The sequence below is a fragment of the Watersipora subatra genome, chromosome 1 (assembly GCF_963576615.1).
Source record: "Watersipora subatra chromosome 1, tzWatSuba1.1, whole genome shotgun sequence".
In the NCBI taxonomy this organism is placed as follows: Eukaryota; Metazoa; Bryozoa; class Gymnolaemata; order Cheilostomatida; family Watersiporidae; genus Watersipora; species Watersipora subatra.
This window is the reverse complement of record NC_088708.1, coordinates 43,455,806-43,477,658: the sequence shown is the minus strand read 5'-3', so window position 1 is coordinate 43,477,658 and position 21,853 is coordinate 43,455,806. Positions and strand designations below refer to the sequence as shown.

Sequence of the window (21,853 nt, the reverse complement as noted above, 5' to 3'; positions counted from 1 at the left end):
TATCAAGTTCTATATATAATTTAATATATATAATTTACATGCTATATATGAGATCTATCAAATCGGGTTAGCTGTTACTTTTAGGCACATGATCTGTACATCTTGAGCAGATACTGAAATTATGTATTAATTCGGTCTTTGCATGATTACATTGTTCGTATCTGTTAAAATAAAGCATTAGGTTTGGCAAGCTAAGAGCCATTGCTCATCCTTTGCCAAGGAATCATAAGTCTTGTTCAATGAAAAGCATGGTTGAATATCTACAGCGAACTGCAAAAACACCAAACCATGTAGACACTGCTGTTAAGCAGCTATATGATGTACCAGGTATAGTTGTGCCAGCACTCAACTAAAGCTTCCATTATTTCTGAGCAGCTTGAAAATGTTACACTTACAAACTAACGGTTTTTAGGCTAAGGATGTTAGTAGAGCAACCTGAAGCTCTACCTGCTTGGTATAAATTATTGTCAGCCCAAACTCAAGTACGCATGATCATTGCGTAGTGCATGATGTCGGGCGCAATGATTACTATGTGACTTCATTTGAATGCATTATACCTCAGAGAAAGGGATGGCTGCTCGCTGTGAACAACTTACTGACGAGAAGCTAGAAAAGGCTGACATTGTGCTCGAATCCCTTCAAGATGGTTGTGAAAAAATACAGATAGGTATAGTCAACTTTTGCATATATACTGGCAATGCTCCGAGTCGGAAAGGTGTGGCATAGTCGTGAAGTTTTTTTTAAAGTTCATTATTGTTCAGATAAATTTTACATTTATATTTCAATCATAGCATACCAAATTGTCACAAAGAAAACAATCTGGGTTCAAGGTGAGGCTTTCTTGAAGAGCTTTTTTCCCGCTTTTTTATTTCGACCCGAGCGTAACGTTGTACAAGGAAAAATTGAAATCTCTCACAATGTAGCCCTGCTTTTAACGTTTGTCTTGGGCAATGCTTATGGACATGGCACGACTTAACATAATTGAATTAGAAATTTAAATCCCTTGATTTCAAAAGGGTATGGATTCTTAGTATGAAGATATCTGTATCCTATCCAGAATCATTGCATCTATAAAATGCGACCAAACTTTTTTTATTTCTAATTTCATTGCAATGCTTTGTTGCATAAAGACTCTATTTTAGTGCTAACTGGAGTGGAACTACTTCTGGCAGCTTGATACAGTTTAGTAACTCTCTAGTAGTGTACAATATTGTTTGGAGCCTGAGTTGCATCTATAGATTTATTAGTTCAATGCCGACGTTGAAATGGGTAATAAAAAAACTGCTGATAAACAACGACAGTTGATCTAGTTGGCCAGGTGTAAGCAGACATTATGATATACATGTATGTATGTTAGATTTACACGGTGAGTTGTTTGTATGTACTCCCTTATTCTATTATACAATCTTGATAATTGAAACTAAAAGATGAAAAACCCCTAACAAGAGTTGCAACCAAATTTTCCTATTTGAGTAGATAAGGTTTTGCTTTTGAAGCAAACTTTAAGAAAATCCTAAAATAATCCAAAAGCGTTTTGCTTTAGTGGCTGATTAATTTTCCGTAATCTATCTAATCTTTCCATGCTATAAGGTTATAAGGTCAATTGCAGTCGGCTGCTTTGTGTTGGGTTGCGTAGCACTATCTCAAGTTATTAAGAAACAATTTAACTGGTAAGTAAATGTTTAATTTATTTTGTGGCAATTATCACTTTAGTTCTTTTGTAATGTTGCTTCATCCCATACGACTGTTTGGGTATGTTGTTAGGACAAACACCAGATGAAGTGTTCTCTAAATCCGGCTCTGAAAGTGAAAATGATGATGAGCACGCTGTTGCCCTTCTCATGGTTGCTGAGATACAAGAGAAGTTGTGTGCTGCCATGCATCACTATAATCAGCATCGCCGATTTGACACTAAGGCGAGTTTTTGAAAGACGAACATTTGCTTGCTAGCTGGCAGCTGTATTTAACATCTATAAAAGAAACGGTTGCTCACTGAATAACTTTTTGTAGTTTACAATATTTTATTAACAAAACTTTACATTTAAATGTAATGATCATCTGACATAGAAAAGCTATTGCATTAACAACATTTACTCATCCACAGTACGTACTGTAGATACGAGTCCAGAACAAACTTTCAAAATAAATTTATTTCTCATATTATCGCAATAAGCCACCACTTGCATGCATTTTGCTTTGATATCTTAAGGCAGACTGAATTTTATAGGCCAAATGTGGGTTTTCTTATGTTCACAAAAATCATTGACACGGCGTATACATTGCAAAAAATTATTAATGTAAAGGTAGAGCAATGTACAAAGGTGTGCAATCAAAGTAATAGGACTGCATGGCTGTTAAAAGTAATAAAGAGGACCTCACAGCAAGATTGCGACACTTGTACATGAAAGTAGATATTTTTACTGAACCAGATTCAGTGAGATCTGACAGCATTTTGTTGCGTTATCACCTAGCTAACACATTTGTGAATGCTTAGTAACTCGAGCTCTGGACTATGCTAGCAGAGCTTTCAAGAGGTTAGAATCTTATACGGAGACGACTTGCCGGCCAAGTGTTTTATTATACAGCCAAGCTTGCATTATAATGCTAATTTGTTGGTTAGAAATTATTTTAGGTGCAGGGATAAATATTTGTGTAAGTTTTACATTGGATCCTGAAAATCTTGTATGTTGAGGTGATCATAACTAGAGCTGTGACTGTGCCCTCATTCAGAACAAACACATTCTCTCGGGAACCAAACAAATCAGGAGTGATATTTTTCTTGACTTGTGAGAGTCCAGATGGAATTAAAAATCTATTGAGCTATTTATTGTCTGTCGATGAAGTCATGTTTAATATGTTTTGCATAATAGGTGGTAGCGAAGTATTCGTACCAACTCTATCGCCTCCTCTCATGCCTGTCCTGGATTATCATACCAACAGCCGCTTCCGTCTTGATAAGCTTCATCGCTGACGTCATCCTTGAGGATAACAGCGGTTTGAAGGTTTGTGTTACTAATTCTACACATTACAGACTTGTTACACAACGGTATTTCAGTGAGGTTGCCAAAATAATCTTACAAGTATGCCTAATACAGTCCATCTGTGCCGCTGAAAAATATAACAAATAGGTTCATAATTTGGGTCATGAACTTTTGAGCTCTACACAATCAGGTAACAAACTTTTTCTAGCTTAGCATTCAAGCTGTTTAAATAGTGAAAGTTGTTTATTTTTTCGGAAAATGATAAAAGTTACTGAACGGAAAGAGATACCAGTCTGTTTACTCGTAGCGTATGATTAAATTATTAATTTTAAAAATATTCATTTCATTGCATCATTGTTTAGCTTCCTAACAGGAGTAATTGTGTTTCAGATGTACAAAAACTATGCAGTTATCACGGCGAACATCATTCTCTGGTTGGTTGGTTTGTACAGCCTTAGCTCCATTTGGAAGGACATGAAAGAATGCAGTGATGCTCTGGCTTGTCTAAGTAAGAATTCATCTATCCATAATCACTTGGATTCCAACTGAAATGTGCCTATGAAAATTCATATAAAAAAGACCTGGTCATAGACATCTATAGCATGCTTTCACAATTTTCGTATAAGCGAACAAGTTGTTAGTTGTAATAATTGATTAATACGAAAATGTACGGTCCTGTGATTCAATCTAAACAATCTGTACAGATAGCAAGAGATGGATGCATGAGGACGAGTATATAAACAGGATGCTGTGTCGAGGCATGGTGGTCGACTCGGATACGAACCTGAAGGAAGGCGATGTTGATGAGGAGGCCGGTGAGGTGAGAGAAGATATGGAAGGAGAACTGAAAGCAGCTGTAGAAGAGATTGAAACTGGTGCTGCTGGTGACATTCCCAAAGCTACGTTGAAGGATAAAGATGTGTAATTTAGTAAAACTTTATTTTCTTGGGAATTATTTCACATTTTGTGAGCGAATCGAATTAAGTAAATATCAGTGTTTATCTAACACGGAGGAGTTAATATGAAACCAACAAAATTGCATACTTATAATACAATAATTACATAATCAATACAGATTGAGGTAACCTGCGATGACTATTCATTATACTTAGTATATAGGAATGACTGCTGCTGGGCTTGAGAACAAGTATTGTATCAGGTCTTGTCGATTGTCGACCTAGGCTTTGGGTGATCTACTGCACATCACCACAAAGTTATGAAGAAATATAACAAACAGGGAGCCGTAAATCTTGCGAACTTAAACTGCAGGAGGTCAAACAGTCAAATCTGCAAAAACATCACTGCAAGCCCAACTTCTCCAATTTCGCATCCGACTAGATTCTGTCACCTAAAAAAATAATATAGGCAGGTGACTGATATAAACCTACTGAATGATGAGATAAGATATAAATAAGTAAAATACATCCCTTCAGCATATAGTCTGTGTTTAATAATGACCTTGCGCTAAACTTGAGATAAAATAAAAAACATAAATAGTGATGACATGTGCATATTAATAAACTTAAAAAATTACAAAGTTGGCTTATCAGACCAAAACAATTTGTTGAAGATCAAGTTATAGACATGTATAGCATATTTTGATTAATTTTTCTAAAAACATCGAAGCAAATATCCCTCGTGACATAGTAAATATTGCCGTGTTCATGATTTCCATGTCTAATAAAAGAATCTATTAAACTCAGAGTACTAGACATAATCACAGACACGCTTCATACATGTAGATGAACACATTTTCACCAGGTATTACCACCCTTACCACTGTCAATTTTACCAGACTGTTATTCAATAGATACCTTTTATTTCATAAAAACAATATCCCACCCTTTCTATCTTCCAAATCATGAATCACTACCTTGACAAAAATTAAGTTATCTACACTTGCAAATTGAAAAAAATTAGTCACTCGTGCATCGGATAAAATTTGTATACACAATCTCTAGTTTTAGGTAAGACTAGAATGTTAATAAATGAGTAATAAAATAATTGCCCAATGAATTTGAGTAAATTACCTAGTAAGCTAGTAACTTACCTAGTAAGCTAGTAACTTAAGCTAGGCTAAATCTGCATTATAATAAGAGCTGTGTATAAAGCCAGCTTAATAAACGTTACGTGTGATGATCAAGTGCGCTAGTAATAACCAATAGTATTTTGCCAAGCGCATAAGCATTGTATTTTAATTGATGTAATAAATAAGCGCACAATTATTCTATTGCATAGCAAGTAGGTGATGTGGCTTAGGGAGTTAGATAGCCGTCTACAGACCTGAAGATTCTGAGATCAAATCCAGCGCAAAGAGGATTTTTTGTTCATAAAACTTTATCGCCATAACAAGACACACGAACGACAGATTAATAAACTATAGATATAAGATATAAACAAAGTTGGCAAATTAGAGTTGAAGCTATGTTACTTGATTTGTAGATCAGCAACTGATGCATGTACATCATGTTGACAGCCTATTTGAATAATTAGTATGCCATGTTCTATGCCTGACATAATTTAAAAAAAAATAAACATCTACAGTGGTGTGCGAAATAAACAGGACCCCTTTGTTAAAAAACTAAACTTCTCATTAACAACATTGTATATGTACAATATACATGCATATTACTTGAAACAGCAAGTATTATTTTATTTGATGTTATCATCTCTGTACAGATTGTTATCTCCAACCACTAACAAATGAAATGTTACGATGTTAATGTTAACAAATGAAATGTGAATATAGCCTACATGGTCATTCAAAAACATAACTCTACAGCTGTTTAGTTTACATGTTTGAAACCTGGACAAAATGAGGATTAATTTAATATATAATTTATGGTTAAATTCACAATGAGTAACAATTTTGTAAATGAGAATTTTAGTTTTCCAACAGAGAGGGTTCAGTTTATTTCGCACACCACTGTGTCTAAGTATTCGGGGAGTAAGTGAAGGTAGTGTCACTATAATATTATTAACTTTCTGTGACATTCTATCATCATTACTTTTCAAATGAATTCTGTTAGCCGAGATGATGATCGTGTGTTTTTCTTGAATTATAAACTAACCAGAATTCAATAGCCTGATATGTCAGCTCTACCAGCTGCGCCAATCTAAAACACTCGCACCATACATTACTAGTATGAAGCTTTCAAATTTGTTACCATCAGTGATCATATCAGTACATGAGAGGTACAAAAGCAAAGCATATAGAAATAGTGAAGGTAATAGTCTAGCATTCTTACATGTGTTCATCAGTCATATCCAAAAATTGAGCACAAACGTCCCGAATGCATTCTCCTTTTGTGTTGAATGAAAACTTATAGTAACTCCCATCAGCACAAATGACTGCAATACAAAAGCTGGATTCTGAATTGACTTGCAACATGCAATAAAAGACTAAATTAAAATTGTGTTTAGAACAGTACAAATTTAGCAAAAGTTAGGTCTGTTCACATGGCTAACTATAATATAACAATACTATAGTATGACTAACTATAATAATATAACAATACTATAATATGACTAACTATAATAATATAACAATACTATAATATGACTAACTATAATATAACAATATTGTAATATGACTAACTATAATATAACAATACTATAATATGACTAACTATACTGAAAATTCCCCTGTCATACAGCCAACGACAAAAGTGATATTAGAAAAAAGAAAGGGTACTGATGGTTGAGAAATGCAATATTAGCAGTCAAATGGCACTGCAGTGCAATAGGATAACTGCAATGGTAGCTGTAATGTACTGGGTGTTATTATGTACAACAAACAGCAATAATGAAAGGAAAAGATTATATGTTTATATCTCTCCCCCAATAGGAGAAATGCAATATTAGAAGTAAAATGCCCTGATATTATTAGAATAACCAATATTATTAATATAGTAATACAGTAATAATAGAAAACCAATGCACAATTTTGTTTACTTTTCAAAACATCATAGCTAACAATATCAAGAAGTTGTGATATTTATATAGATTTTTAGAAAATCTATTTAACAAAACTATTTAGAAAAAATAATAACAGTAACATACTGCCCATCATCGATGTTGTTAGTGTGACTATAACACTTCAATAGTCATCTAAACTTATAATTAAATATTGTAATAATCTCATAAGAATTGTTAGAAAAAATATCAACGTCATTTCCTTTACTTTCACTGCTTTGGATATCAGTTAGAATACCAAAGTACTCAAAAGTTTCCAAAATGTCAGTTACTTTGAAATCGGCAAAAAAGAAACGATTTCTGTACTTCTACATTAATTACAGAAACCTTCAGCAATTTGACAATGCTATAGACTGGTAAAATGTGCACGTTATTCTTTCGTAAAATGCGCACGACTTAATGGTTCTATTCTCTGTCGCTCAGCGTTTCGTTTGCCTTTCTTAATTTTGATAAAAATAAGGCTTGTCAAGTTTTAATAACGATTTCATGCCGAATTAATCTGTCTATTTATGTATAATCCGATCAGATGGGTAAGGTTTAGAAAATTTTATACAAATAATAAAGACTTGGCAACATATTTAAATAGGTTTATATGTGTTTTGTATCGTTATTATACTTAAACGACTCCACACAAAAATTGTTAAATTCGTTGATGAGATTTCGGTATAAGGGTTTGCGACGGCCGTTGATGAATAATTTTCCTGAGTTGTGTGCACATATGCGTTTATCATAAATTTCCCAAACAATCGCTTCGCTCGTGTTTGGTCGTGGGAAAATACCAATACTACAGTAACCATAATACAGCAATAGTATGTACTTAGCATGTAAGAACAATGCACTTTAGACAAACATCAGCTTCAATCAACCCCATGTCACAAGTTCAGTTCATAGTTTCACTGAATAGTTTATACAAATATGCCACAGAGCATATAACGGTGTGCAAATTAAACTGCCAACAACATTGAATGGATTGCTATCACCTGATACTTCAGTAGAATAGCATCTACTTTGCCGACACTGAAGGCTGTATTAAAATTTATTTCAATAATACATCACTCTCTAGTAAAGTTTTTGATGAAACCTTTGGACAGACAGAAACTTAGAAATAAAACTGATGGTTGAGATTTTTTGTGGATAGATAGACCTTCCTTACAGGTAATCAATTTTCAATGGAAAGTTTTCTAGTCATGTAACTTTTTCTGAGTGACATCTCTTACCGATGACGGAGTTGGAGTCAGAAGCAAAGGCGCAGATGCACTGAGAATGTCCAGGTACTTGAAATTTGGCGAAGCTCCATGTAGAACTGAAGTATTTGGGTAATAAGCCCGCTGGAGCAAAGCTACAAGATATCGCCATATCAATGCTCTACTGTATATAAACAATATTAAAGATCCACAAAAGGCTAAAAACAACACCAATACGCATAATGCTTCCGATAGTAAAAGAAAACATTGGACAAATCTATTTACAGCAAATCGGAGAGAAAGCAATTCAATTTTTTACCTGTACCATATTATTACACCCCTGATTCTCAATGCAGTCAACCAGAAGCCTATCGATATCAACCATTAAAAGCCCAGCTTCTTGAGAACTCAGTACAATAATCAAGTACAGTCAAACCTCTTCCAAATAAATTTGTTAACATACAATATTAAATTTAAGTAGATATTTGACTTGACATCATTTGCAAATTTGTAATTCCAACTATACAACATTCAAAATTTCTTAAAACATGGTAATAATAAAGAAATTAAAAATTAAAAGAGTTTTAAACTAGTTTATGTTAGTTTATTCTTCACCTTCTTCTTCTTCTTCTTTATTCTTGTGTACTTTATATATGTACTTTATATTAGACGATAAGTTACATGTACATATCTTACATGTGTATGGATGTATGTATCTTTATGAAGGACCTCCGATTCCAACCTAAACATTCCCAAACCCATACACCTCCAAGGTACAGTCACAATAAAATTCTCTTAACTCATTAATACTTGAGGTTTTTTACACATAACTTGGTTTTTACATAGTTTCACGTAATAAAAAATCATTGCATGTGTAAGCAATTCCCTGCAGTATCTATTCAAGGATTATTATAGATTTTTTTGCTGGAGAACGAATTACTGTTTTTTGTGGAAATACTTGCTCCAACAACTAATTGTTTTAGCACGTTAATAATCTAACCTCATATGTATAGGTTTGGCTTTGCATATATTATTATTAAAACTGCGAATTAAAGAATCAACAGTAACCAAATGCAACCGAGAGACAGAATGACATTGTGCGAAGATGCGACTCTCAATCCTGGCAAAGTTATGTTACAAGCAGAAGAAAAGGTGTAAAATGAGCAATATGTTAAACCCTAACATACTTCGCACCGAGTTTATGGATAAAATTCCTTCAGTACAACAATATTTTAGCTGCATGAGTGATACCAGCAGTGCTAAAAAAGCTTGACATTGGTTTTTAGATTAGCCAATGGCAGAGCTACAAAAGATAAACTGTGCTGTACCTTAATTGTTTGTTCCTCTTTACATCCTCAAGGGCAAATATGTGTACAGTGCCATGGTCGCTCGATACGCACAGCATCGATGAATCTTGGTTGAAATTTATGCTGCAAAGTAACAAAGTAACAGTCAATTGTAGTCATTTACAAGAACAATACTGGCATAAAATGAAAACAATCTTGAATGAAACACAAAACAATAGTTAGTGTTAATTTTCCAAGCTGAATCTTTTTCCTGACTTTAGGATATGATATGAGGTACTTGACAAAAACAACTAACAATAATCCCACGACAAAACGAGCGGATGCGAAGTTTGGGAGTTTTTATGATAAATACATGTGCACACAACTTATGAAAATTATTCATCAACAATGAAAAGAACCCTTGTATCAAAATTTCATCAACAAATGTAACCATCGTTTTGTAGAGTCGTTAAAGTATAATAACGATACAAAACACATATAGGCCCATTTAAATATGTTACCAAGTCTTTGAAAATTATCGAAAATCTCTAAAAACTTACCCATCTGATCGGATTATACACAAATAGACAGATTTATTTGGACGAAAATCGTCACAAAACGCTTGAAAAGCTTGGTTTAATAAAAGTTAAGACCGGAAATTGAAACGCCGGGGGACAGAGAATAGAACGATTAAATCGTGCGCATTTCACGCAAAAATAACGTGCACATTTCACCAGTCTATGGCATTGTCGACGGTTTCTGTAATTAATGTAGGAGTACTGAAATCGTTTCATTTTTGCCGATTCCAAATTGACATTTTAGACACTTGAGTACTTTGGTATTCTAACTGATGTCCAACGCAGTGTAAGTAAAGGAAATGACGATATTTTTTCTAACGATTCTTACGAGATTATTACGATATTTAATTATAAGTTTGGATGACTACAGAACAATGACTACGTAGTACAGATTTTCTAAAAATCTATATAAATATCACAACCTCTTGATATCGCTAAGTATGTTTTTAAATGTAAACAAAATTGTGCATTGGTTTTATATTATTACTATATTAATAATATTGACTATTCTAATAATATCAGTGCACTTTACTTCTAATATTGCATTTCTCCTATTGTAGGGGAGAGATATAAACATATAATCTTTTCTTTCATTATTGCTGTTTGTTGTATACAATAACACCCACACCCAGTACATTACAGCTACCATTGCAGTTATCCTATTGCACTGCAGTGCCATTTGACTGCTAATATTGCATTTCTCAACCATCAGTACCCTTTCTTTTTTCCAATATCACTTTGGTCGTGGGCTGTATGACAGTGGAATTTCTAGTTGTAAAATATGATGGTTTATGTCAACGTGATTTTTTATTGGATGTGGCTAGATTTGTCTCACTTTCAGAGCATCATCTCCGTACAAAAAGCTAAAGCCATTAATTTCTTATATCTACATATTCACAATGAAAGTGAACAAACCAGCCTCTTATATCTACATATTCACAATGAAAGTGAACAAACCAGCCTCAAGCAACCAATGTCAAAAACACAATCAAAACCAGTTGATCTTAGAAACACACCAAATGTGAAAAAAGTAAAATATCATACTAAGTATTAATCTAAAAATCATGCAAAAACTCATGGCAAAAAGTGCCTTCAATAAGCGATGACTAGAGTAGGAATATAACAATACAATTGTAAATATCTCCTGATACGTAATATTAAGACTGGACCCTACATCTGGGGATAAAATAGCAAAATATTTGGATTACTGCCAACACTGAATGGTTTAACTCCTTACATAACTGATATGTTTCAAATCTCAAGTACTGTATATTCATGACATGAATTTATCTTGGGCTTACCAAAAATACACTCAACAATCATATTGCAAACTCCTTCATCTTTTGTCAAAAGAGATTAGATGTACTATATCTCAATTTAGTGGTTTCACGTCTTCTTTGGATACATTTTGATTTTTGCGTTTATGATATCACACGGCAATACCTTTCATTTTATTTATTTTTCATATTTAAAACGATTTTTTCATTAGTGATTATAAACTGCTCAATAAAATTATATAAAAGACAAACTTACCAGAATATATGAGCATTGTTAGCACCTCTCCGCAATTCCTGAAGTTGAGAACCAATTTGTGTGTCAAAGACTCTGATGAGTGTGCCCTGAAAATATCAATAACTAACTTATAGCTTATAGCTAGTCAAAGCTTATAGCTAGTCAAAGCTTATAGCTAGTCAAAGCTTATAGCTAGTCAAAGCTTATAGCTAGTCAAAGCTTATAGCTAGTCAAAGCTTATAGCTAGTCAAAGCTTATAGCTAGTCAAAGCTTATAGCTAGTCAAAGCTTATAGCTAGTCAAAGCTTATAGCTAGTCAAAGCTTATAGCTAGTCAAAGCTTATAGCTAGTCAAAGCTTATAGCTAGTCAAAGCTTATAAGAATTTTATGACGCATTTAGATATGTGAAACTGAATTGTTCTGTTACTATCATCAACTCGCTACTCTGCGTCATCTATGTATGCAAAACAACTATACTATTTTATACACTACATACATGTATATTTCAGGAATAGAGTTAGCTTGTTCAACCCATATCTGCTGATGCATTTAGTGAAAGCAATTAAAGAAAAATAACAGTGAAAAAGCAACTCCGCCAAGACACAATTGCGTTTTTAATCTGCAAATATTCGCTCACATACTATAAACAACAACTTCATTCTTCTATTTGCCATTAGACTTCTTCATGAACAGACAACACAAAGGTCATTAGCTGTATCTACTATTATTATGTAATAGACAGCGAATGTATGAGAAATGCTGACCTTCTCTGAAGCAGTCGCTATCAGAGTACCCTGGCTGTTCAGTGTAATACAACTAAGATTAGCTTCGTGCGCAGCGATGTCGACTGGTGACTTCTCTGTGTTGCCCAAGTCAACAATGTGTACATGGCCAGCCTTACGACCAGGGAAGGCTAACAAAGAATTGTCACTGTTGGGGCACATCACACATAGACCTAAAAAGTGCAACATAACATAAATCTTCAGGTGGTAAATGCGCATAGAGAGCACATATATAATATAATAATTGTAACTTGTCAACAAGAGGTATCTAACCCTATAAAATAATCATAAAAGATAACCGTAAAGCCCGCCTTCCCCAGTTACTGCTATAACACAAGTGCTACATTGTGCATAACACAGACCTTTGGAATTCTGGCATGTCTCAAATATGTGTAGCTGCTGAGGGTTCTGGGTAAATGTGTAGACCTTGATTATCGTGTCCAACACCACCACTATCCTAAAACCATTAAAGTAAACTGAATATCTAACAAATCCTTCCTGAAACTATCCTTTTTACCTAAAAGTCACTGCACATATAAACTGATACCATCTACTTTATGAAGTCCACAAATAAGCCATGATTGATCGCAAGCACAAACTGGATTGGGGCTAGGTTGTCTATCGGCGCTAGATTGGTGCTAGATTGTCTATCGGTGCTAGTGGTCAAAATGGGTTTTGACCACTGCTACGCACTACTTTTCTTGGTAACATCCACAACTTTTCTATGACAATCTTGTGACCAGAGGTTGTTTCCTAAATATGTTAAAACAAGGTCAGCATGCTAGTTCTTTTAGAATGAGTTGAAACAAGGTCAGTGTATGAGTTCATTCATTCTACATTACTACAAGTCTGGCTTGAAAGCTAACCAATTTAGAGTTGTGTTACTTGCAAATTTACCACATCTACCAAATTACTGTCTCCATGCATTCAATATTGATCCTACATAGCATTCTCAACATGTACCTAAAAAATTTTACTCCATAAAAAGGTTTCAGCTTAAATTCAAGTAGACTCGCGCCTAAATGTGTCATGACCTTTAAAGGCAACTCATCGGAACCTCAAAAACAGCCATTGACAAGTGAGGAGCGTTAAAATACAGCCAAACACAAAAATGATTGAGTCAAGTAAGAGTATTCTGATGCAAACCTGTCACGACGCAAACGAACTGCTCGAACTTCGCTAGAAAATTCCAACTCGATTATATGCTTTTTTTTGAGGTCATCCCATATCATAACTTTCTTTGGGGAGTACTTTGGTTGCAGACCTCCACCAACCAGGGCTAGGTAATTGCACCGAAATAGCATTTCTACATGTCCAATCCCTCCATCTGAGAAGTCTGCAATTACCATGCGCCTTATAATAATTCGATTAAAAATAACCAACTAAAATCTTAAATTTTGTAATATATAAAATGTTTTTTTGACGTCAGTAGAATATCATAGATAGAAAACAGTTAATAACAGAGCAATCAATAGAGCAATAACGTGATTCCATCATACACAATTAAAATATGTCAATGAAAATGGTTAAAATACAAACCTTGACGTTCTTTTTCTTTCAAAGGATCAGCATTATATACTCTGAAACCATCTTTCATCCCACAAGCAAAACAGCCTTCAAATATTAAAGACAACATGAGAACACATGAGCCATACAAACAAGCATTTAGAGATTAACATATCAAGCACAAAAACTAAATACATCTATATATTGTATATACCTTGGTCCTGGTTAAATCCAGCAAATACCAAGTTGTTATGCGAGTTGGAAGAAGCCAGGTTCATCTTTCTACCACTCAGGCGCAGGTTGCACCAGGTGCAGGCTGTACTAGGTGCTTTTTATCAAGAAATAACTAAATGAAAGCCATCAGTCTGTATATGGCTGTTATATCTGAAACATATCCATGGTATTTAGAAGACGCCTTAACTTATGTGATACCCTTTGCATAATTATGTGTACCAACTAAAACAATAAAACTACCAATACGGAAATATATAACTCAACTACATGTTGACGAGATAAAATAGGTTATTTGACATACGGTACATAGCCTTAACTATGTAGATTTATCTAATGCATAGAGCTACCTGACATTTAGTAAATTTGTACAGACATCGAACTAAACATCTGAGGTATTTTCCAGCATATGATACTAAAAGATTTTTGAAATATTGCAGTTTTATAAATTAACCCATATATACACAGCTTACCGTCACATAATTCGGTGTTAGAATAGTATTAAACAGTGCTCTACATCGGCCTTTAATTGTTTGAAAACCATAAATACCAAACAGATTAGTGTGTGTTGTTTTTTTACTAACAATAGTACTGAATAAAGGAAGAAGGCGGTTATTTTTTTATATCTTTAGTGAAAAACAAAAACAAACAAAAAGCAAAAGTCTGCTATCCAGTTTTTCAAATAAACAAGGTCTGAAACTAGTTAATGTGGAAAAGCTGACCATGATAATTAAAGATAGAATTAAAAAAGCTGACCATGATAATTAAAGATAGAATTAAAAAAGCTGACCATGATAATTAAAGATAGAATTAAAAAAGCTGACCATGATAATTAAAAATAGAATTAAAAAAAAAATGAAACAAAAACAAAAGTATGTTCATTTAAAATGTGCATTGTCTAAGTTAGACCTCAATAATCACCTCTATTAGTGCCCTGTTCATCTCTCATACCCTAAACATTCCATATTCGACTAGTTCTGTACCTCAATAATCACCTCTATTAGTGCCCTGTTCATCTCTCATACCCTAAACACTCCATATTCGACTAGTTCTGTACCTCAATAATCACCTCTATTAGTGCCATGTTTATTTCTCATACCATAAACACTCCATATTCGACTAGTTCTGTACCTCAATAATCACCTCTATTAGTGCCCTGTTCATCTCTCATACCCTAAACACTCCATATTCAACTAGTTCTGTACCTCAATAATCACCTCTATTAGTGCCCTGTTCATCTCTCATACCCTAAACACTCCATATTCGACTAGTTCTGTACCTCAATAATCACCTCTATTAGTGCCATGTTTATTTCTCATACCCTAAACACTCCATATTCGACTAGTTATGTACCTCAATAATCACCTCTATTAGTGCCCTGTTCATCTCTCATACCCTAAACACTCCATATTCAACTAGTTCTGTACCTCAATAATCACCTCTATTAGTGCCATGTTCATCTCCCATACCCTAAACATTCCATATTCGACTAGTTCTGTACCTCAATAATCACCTCTATTAGTGCCCTGTTCATCTCTCATACCCTAAACACTCCATATTCAACTAGTTCTGTACCTCAATAATCACCTCTATTAGTGCCATGTTTATTTCTCATACCCTAAACACTCCATATTCGACTAGTTCTGTACCTCAATAATCACCTCTATTAGTGCCATGTTTATTTCTCATACCATAAACACTCCATATTCGACTAGTTCTGTACCTCAATAATCACCTCTATTAGTGCCCTGTTCATCTCTCATACCCTAAACACTCCATATTCGACTAGTTCTGTACCTCAATAATCACCTCTATTAGTGCCATGTTTATTTCTCATACCCTAAACACTCCATATTCGACTAGTTATGTACCTCAATAATCACCTCTATTAGTGCCCTGTTCATCTCTCATACCCTAAACACTCCATATTCAACTAGTTCTGTACCTCAATAATCACCTCTATTAGTGCCATGTTTATTTCTCATACCCTAAACACTCCATATTCGACTAGTTCTGTACCTCAATAATCACCTCTATTAGTGCCCTGTTCATCTCTCATACCCTAAACACTCCATATTCGACTAGTTCTGTACCTCAATAATCACCTCTATTAGTGCCATGTTTATTTCTCATACCCTAAACACTCCATATTCGACTAGTTCTGTACCTCAATAATCACCTCTATTAGTGCCATGTTCATCTCCCATACCCTAAACATTCCATATTCAACTAGTTCTGTACCTCAATAATCACCTCTATTAGTGCCCTGTTTATCTCTCATACCATAAACACTCCATATTCGACTAGTTCTGTACCTCAATAATCACCTCTATTAGTGCCATGTTTATTTCTCATACCCTAAACACTCCATATTCGACTAGTTCTGTACCTCAATAATCACCTCTATTAGTGCCATGTTTATTTCTCATACCCTAAACACTCCATATTCGACTAGTTATGTACCTCAATAATCACCTCTATTAGTGCCCTGTTCATCTCTCATACCCTAAACACTCCATATTCAACTAGTTCTGTACCTCAATAATCACCTCTATTAGTGCCATGTTTATTTCTCATACCCTAAACACTCCATATTCGACTAGTTCTGTACCTCAATAATCACCTCTATTAGTGCCATGTTTATCTCTCATACCATAAACACTCCATATTCAACTAGTTCTGTACCTCAATAATCACCTCTATTAGTGCCCTGTTCATCTCTCATACCCTAAACACTCCATATTCGACTAGTTCTGTACCTCAATAATCACCTCTATTAGTGCCATGTTTATTTCTCATACCCTAAACACTCCATATTCGACTAGTTCTGTACCTCAATAATCACCTCTATTAATGCCCTGTTCATCTCTCATACCCTAAACACTCCATATTCGACTAGTTCTGTACCTCAATAATCACCTCTATTAGTGCCATGTTCATCTCCCATACCCTAAACATTCCATATTCGACTAGTTCTGTACCTCAATAATCACCTCTATTAGTGCCCTGTTCATCTCTCATACCCTAAACACTCCATATTCAACTAGTTCTGTACCTCAATAATCACCTCTATTAGTGCCATGTTTATTTCTCATACCCTAAACACTCCATATTCGACTAGTTCTGTACCTCAATAATCACCTCTATTAGTGCCATGTTTATTTCTCATACCATAAACACTCCATATTCGACTAGTTCTGTACCTCAATAATCACCTCTATTAGTGCCCTGTTCATCTCTCATACCCTAAACACTCCATATTCGACTAGTTCTGTACCTCAATAATCACCTCTATTAGTGCCATGTTTATTTCTCATACCCTAAACACTCCATATTCGACTAGTTATGTACCTCAATAATCACCTCTATTAGTGCCCTGTTCATCTCTCATACCCTAAACACTCCATATTCAACTAGTTCTGTACCTCAATAATCACCTCTATTAGTGCCATGTTTATTTCTCATACCCTAAACACTCCATATTCGACTAGTTCTGTACCTCAATAATCACCTCTATTAGTGCCCTGTTTATCTCTCATACCATAAACACTCCATATTCAACTAGTTCTGTACCTCAATAATCACCTCTATTAGTGCCCTGTTCATCTCTCATACCCTAAACACTCCATATTCAACTAGTTCTGTACCTCAATAATCACCTCTATTAGTGCCCTGTTCATTTCTCATACCCTAAACACTCCATATTCGACTAGTTCTGTACCTCAATAATCACCTCTATTAGTGCCATGTTTATTTCTCATACCCTAAACACTCCATATTCGACTAGTTCTGTACCTCAATAATCACCTCTATTAGTGCCATGTTCATCTCCCATACCCTAAACATTCCATATTCAACTAGTTCTGTACCTCAATAATCACCTCTATTAGTGCCCTGTTCATCTCTCATACCCTAAACACTCCATATTCAACTAGTTCTGTACCTCAATAATCACCTCTATTAGTGCCATGTTTATTTCTCATACCCTAAACACTCCATATTCGACTAGTTCTGTACCTCAATAATCACCTCTATTAGTGCCATGTTTATTTCTCATACCCTAAACATTCCATATTCAACTAGTTCTGTACCTCAATAATCACCTCTATTAGTGCCCTGTTCATCTCTCATACCCTAAACACTCCATATTCGACTAGTTATGTACCTCAATAATCACCTCTATTAGTGCCCTGTTCATCTCTCATACCCTAAACACTCCATATTCAACTAGTTCTGTACCTCAATAATCACCTCTATTAGTGCCATGTTTATTTCTCATACCCTAAACACTCCATATTCGACTAGTTATGTACCTCAATAATCACCTCTATTAGTGCCCTGTTCATCTCTCATACCCTAAACACTCCATATTCAACTAGTTCTGTACCTCAATAATCACCTCTATTAGTGCCATGTTTATTTCTCATACCCTAAACACTCCATATTCGACTAGTTCTGTACCTCAATAATCACCTCTATTAGTGCCATGTTTATCTCTCATACCATAAACACTCCATATTCAACTAGTTCTGTACCTCAATAATCACCTCTATTAGTGCCCTGTTCATCTCTCATACCCTAAACACTCCATATTCGACTAGTTCTGTACCTCAATAATCACCTCTATTAGTGCCATGTTTATTTCTCATACCCTAAACACTCCATATTCGACTAGTTCTGTACCTCAATAATCACCTCTATTAGTGCCCTGTTTCTCTCTCTTACCCTAAACACTCCATATTCGACTAGTTCTGTACCTCAATAATCACCTCTATTAGTGCCCTGTTCATCTCTCATACCCTAAACACTCCATATTCGACTAGTTCTGTACCTCAATAATCACCTCTATTAGTGCCATGTTCATCTCTCATACCCTAAACACTCCATATTCGACTAGTTCTGTACCTCAATAATCCCCTCAAGTTATGCCCAGTTTATCTCCTGTATCCTAAGTGCTCCATCTACGTTTAGCAGTCTTACATAATGAAGAAGTGACAATAAAAAATCCCTTTTTATTGACTATAACTTTATTAGGTCTTTTACATAATGTTTTAAATATAGTTCTTTATGTAGTTTTATATAATAGATTATATAACTAATTTAATTATTTAACAATACCTATTGACTACTGAGCGACAAATCGACTAAAACAGAATACCATGTATTATTATAAGAATAATTACTTTGAGAATTGAAAACTTTGACATACAAAGAAAATTTAAAAACAAATTTACATGACACATTGAGGTTAAATGTAATTGTGTACAATGCAACACCAAGCTTACCACCCTTTTCACATTCCTTTCACAGTCAAAGCCTTGGCTTAAGAATCCTTTTATAGTCGCAGCCAAAGCACAAAAAACTATCGGTTGCTTTAGTTGTTTTAATAGTTACAGAATACTTGGCTGCTGCAATGAAAACTGTAACTAGTTAGCTGTATTTATTTAAGCTTTAGGTACTGTAGTGGTGCCTGACTGCAATCGATGCGAGTTAAAAATAATATATCACGCATGAATCATTGTATGTCGTAAAATTGATCAAGAGAGCCTAAATTGCACCTGCGCGGGTAGAAAGCATATGCAAGAAGCACGTGGTTGTTTAAAATTGGTAAAACAGGGAGTTCTTTATTCAAATTGGACTGTTTTTCTTTATGTCTATTTGTATTATATTACCTTTCTTCATGGATGACAGACCCACTGTTTACTAACAACAAATTATAGCATGAAAAATATTATCAATTATAGCAATTCTCAGTGAATATTCTAATGTTGGTTGATATTGTTACACAACTAATTACAAACATGCGTCACAAGCTCCCATTTCAGTTAATTTTTAATTTACTCATTTTTTTATGGTTGACAATATTTAAAACAGAAATAAGCAAGAATAAAGACTGACGAGAAAATCATCAATGTTTACAACACAAATTGGTGATACTTAACTGCATGACACCATCAGTTATAACAAATGTGAATTGACATCATTTTGGATTTAATTCCAGCTTCGTTCATGTTCAGCTCAAGTCCAAAATAGACATGAACTATGCAGGTGTTCAGTTAAAAAAACCTTGTTTTCACTCGTGTACACATAAATACAGTTTAATAGTCAAATGATACTGAGATTTTAATACCTTGTTTTAACTTTTAAAGTCTTAGTAGTTTGTACTAATGTAGGCTTGACGGCTATATATATATGGTGAATAAACTAATGTTTGCGTATTACCCTGTATAAGAGTAAAAACAATTGCTATAGAAAGTAAATGAACTTTTTTTATCTACATGTACTGACAAAAAATTGTCGATGAGTGAAAATGGGTAGATTTGTTTTGGATTTACGTAGAATTAGACTATGAACTAAAATGGTGAAGGCAACAGCTAGCATGCAAAACCTAGATAAACCCTACAGTTTAGGTGTAGCCTACAATCACCTAGGCATGGCAAATAACAAAGCATTATAATTTGTTATGAATATAAGGGAAAGGAGTAGAATGAATGATGCAAATGCTTTTATGTATTGAAAAAGCATGGTTGTGCTTTCAAAGATTTTCAGAAGGCACCTAGTTTACCTAAAGTGATTTGTTCAAACTGTTTATAAACGGTTTTAGTGTTCAAATATTACTAATTTAATACCAAATCTTAACTATGAAACATCTAGTTGAAAAAATTTCATCCCCTATTTCAAACAGCAGAATATTTGAAGCATTCGATATTTGCAAAATGTTAGAATCACTGTTAGCCATTTCATGATACGGAGTGACTCTGAAACTCTATTTAAGCTATAATGTTATCTAAAAATCTCCCGTAATCGTAAAAAAGACGTTTACCGCCACTCATTATAATACTCTTATCGTTTAACGCCAATAATGGAATTTTTAACACCTATCAACTTATGCAAAACTAGGTGGAAAACGAAACCACGGTTGGTATATACAACTTAAGAATGGTTAATGAAAAAAACGCCACACTTATTTAACATTTTACAGAATGACATGTTAATAATCGAACAAATTAATAGATCAGTCGTCTAAAATAGATACGCATATAAAACTTACAAAATGTGGGCTGAAAAAATAATGTAAATATTCGTTTATACTGCTAATCTAATCTAAATTTTTCCCACTACACCCTTCTAAAAAGAAGGAAAGGCGTGGGAACTCTTTTATTACAAAAATTCTTTACTAAAAACCTCTCAGGTCTCGAGTTGTTCTCGGCCAAAAGGAATTAAAAAACGCATTTGTCCGGATTGTTGGCACAAACAGACCTGCTTTTTGTCGAGTGTTGTGGTGCTTGATAGTATGTTTAAAATCAGGTGCAGCGAAGGATTAAATACAAAATGAATTTTATTGCATATGTGCTACAATTCAGTCACATTTGGATGCTTCATCCTCATTCTATTATCGTTCCGATTATACAGGCCGTACACATTGTATTTAACTCACAGCGGTGTTGAACAACAGTTTCATTAAGCGTGTAAACTTACATGTAAATAACGTTTTTGCTAGATGCTTATAACCAATGACAAGGGGCCTTGTTTCTATAAAAATGTTACAACAAATAAATGGATGTAATTGGGACGATCCCACTTCCGGAGATTTTTTACTGTCAAACTAACCCTTCGAGCCATTTTCCTTCGAGTCATTTCACTTGTGGAAAGACAACTCGCATTTACTTGCAAAGACATCAGATACAAAACGGGCTCTTAGTAAACATAAAGTGTGACACATGGTAGATAAAGTTGTAGCCGGCATGCTGAAGGCCAGCAGCAAGCACGAGCTACTTACTTGTGCAGCTAAAATTGCAGCAAGAGTCACGAACAGCCG

General features: G+C 34.5%; 1 protein-coding gene across 1 annotated transcript; it reads right to left on the bottom strand.

Moving 5' to 3' along the window:
- Nucleotides 1–3,902: 3,902 nt before the first annotated feature.
- LOC137393188 (WD repeat domain phosphoinositide-interacting protein 3-like) lies at nt 3,903–21,589 on the bottom strand. The gene is made up of 11 exons (XM_068079635.1): nt 21,514–21,589; nt 14,018–14,187; nt 13,837–13,911; nt 13,444–13,633; nt 12,660–12,754; nt 12,280–12,470; nt 11,538–11,623; nt 9,469–9,570; nt 8,174–8,295; nt 6,230–6,332; nt 3,903–4,329 (listed from the first exon to the last, which is right to left on the bottom strand). The coding sequence occupies exons 2-11, from the start codon at nt 14,079–14,081 to the stop codon at nt 4,326–4,328; spliced, it is 1,032 nt and encodes a 343-aa protein (XP_067935736.1). The 5' UTR covers nt 14,082–14,187; nt 21,514–21,589; the 3' UTR covers nt 3,903–4,325.
- Between the last annotated feature and the right edge of the window lie 264 nt (nt 21,590–21,853).

Excerpts from the sequence above, each read along its gene's own strand:
- LOC137393188 (XM_068079635.1), bottom strand. The coding sequence starts at position 14,081 with ATGAACCTGGCTTCTTCCAACTCGCATAACAACTTGGTATTTGCTGGA. Across the intron at positions 13,912-14,017 it reads TGGATTTAACCAGGACCAAG|GCTGTTTTGCTTGTGGGATG; the intron begins GTATATACAATA and ends TAATATTTGAAG. Across the intron at positions 11,624-12,279 it reads TAGCGACTGCTTCAGAGAAG|GGCACACTCATCAGAGTCTT; the intron begins GTCAGCATTTCT and ends TGATATTTTCAG.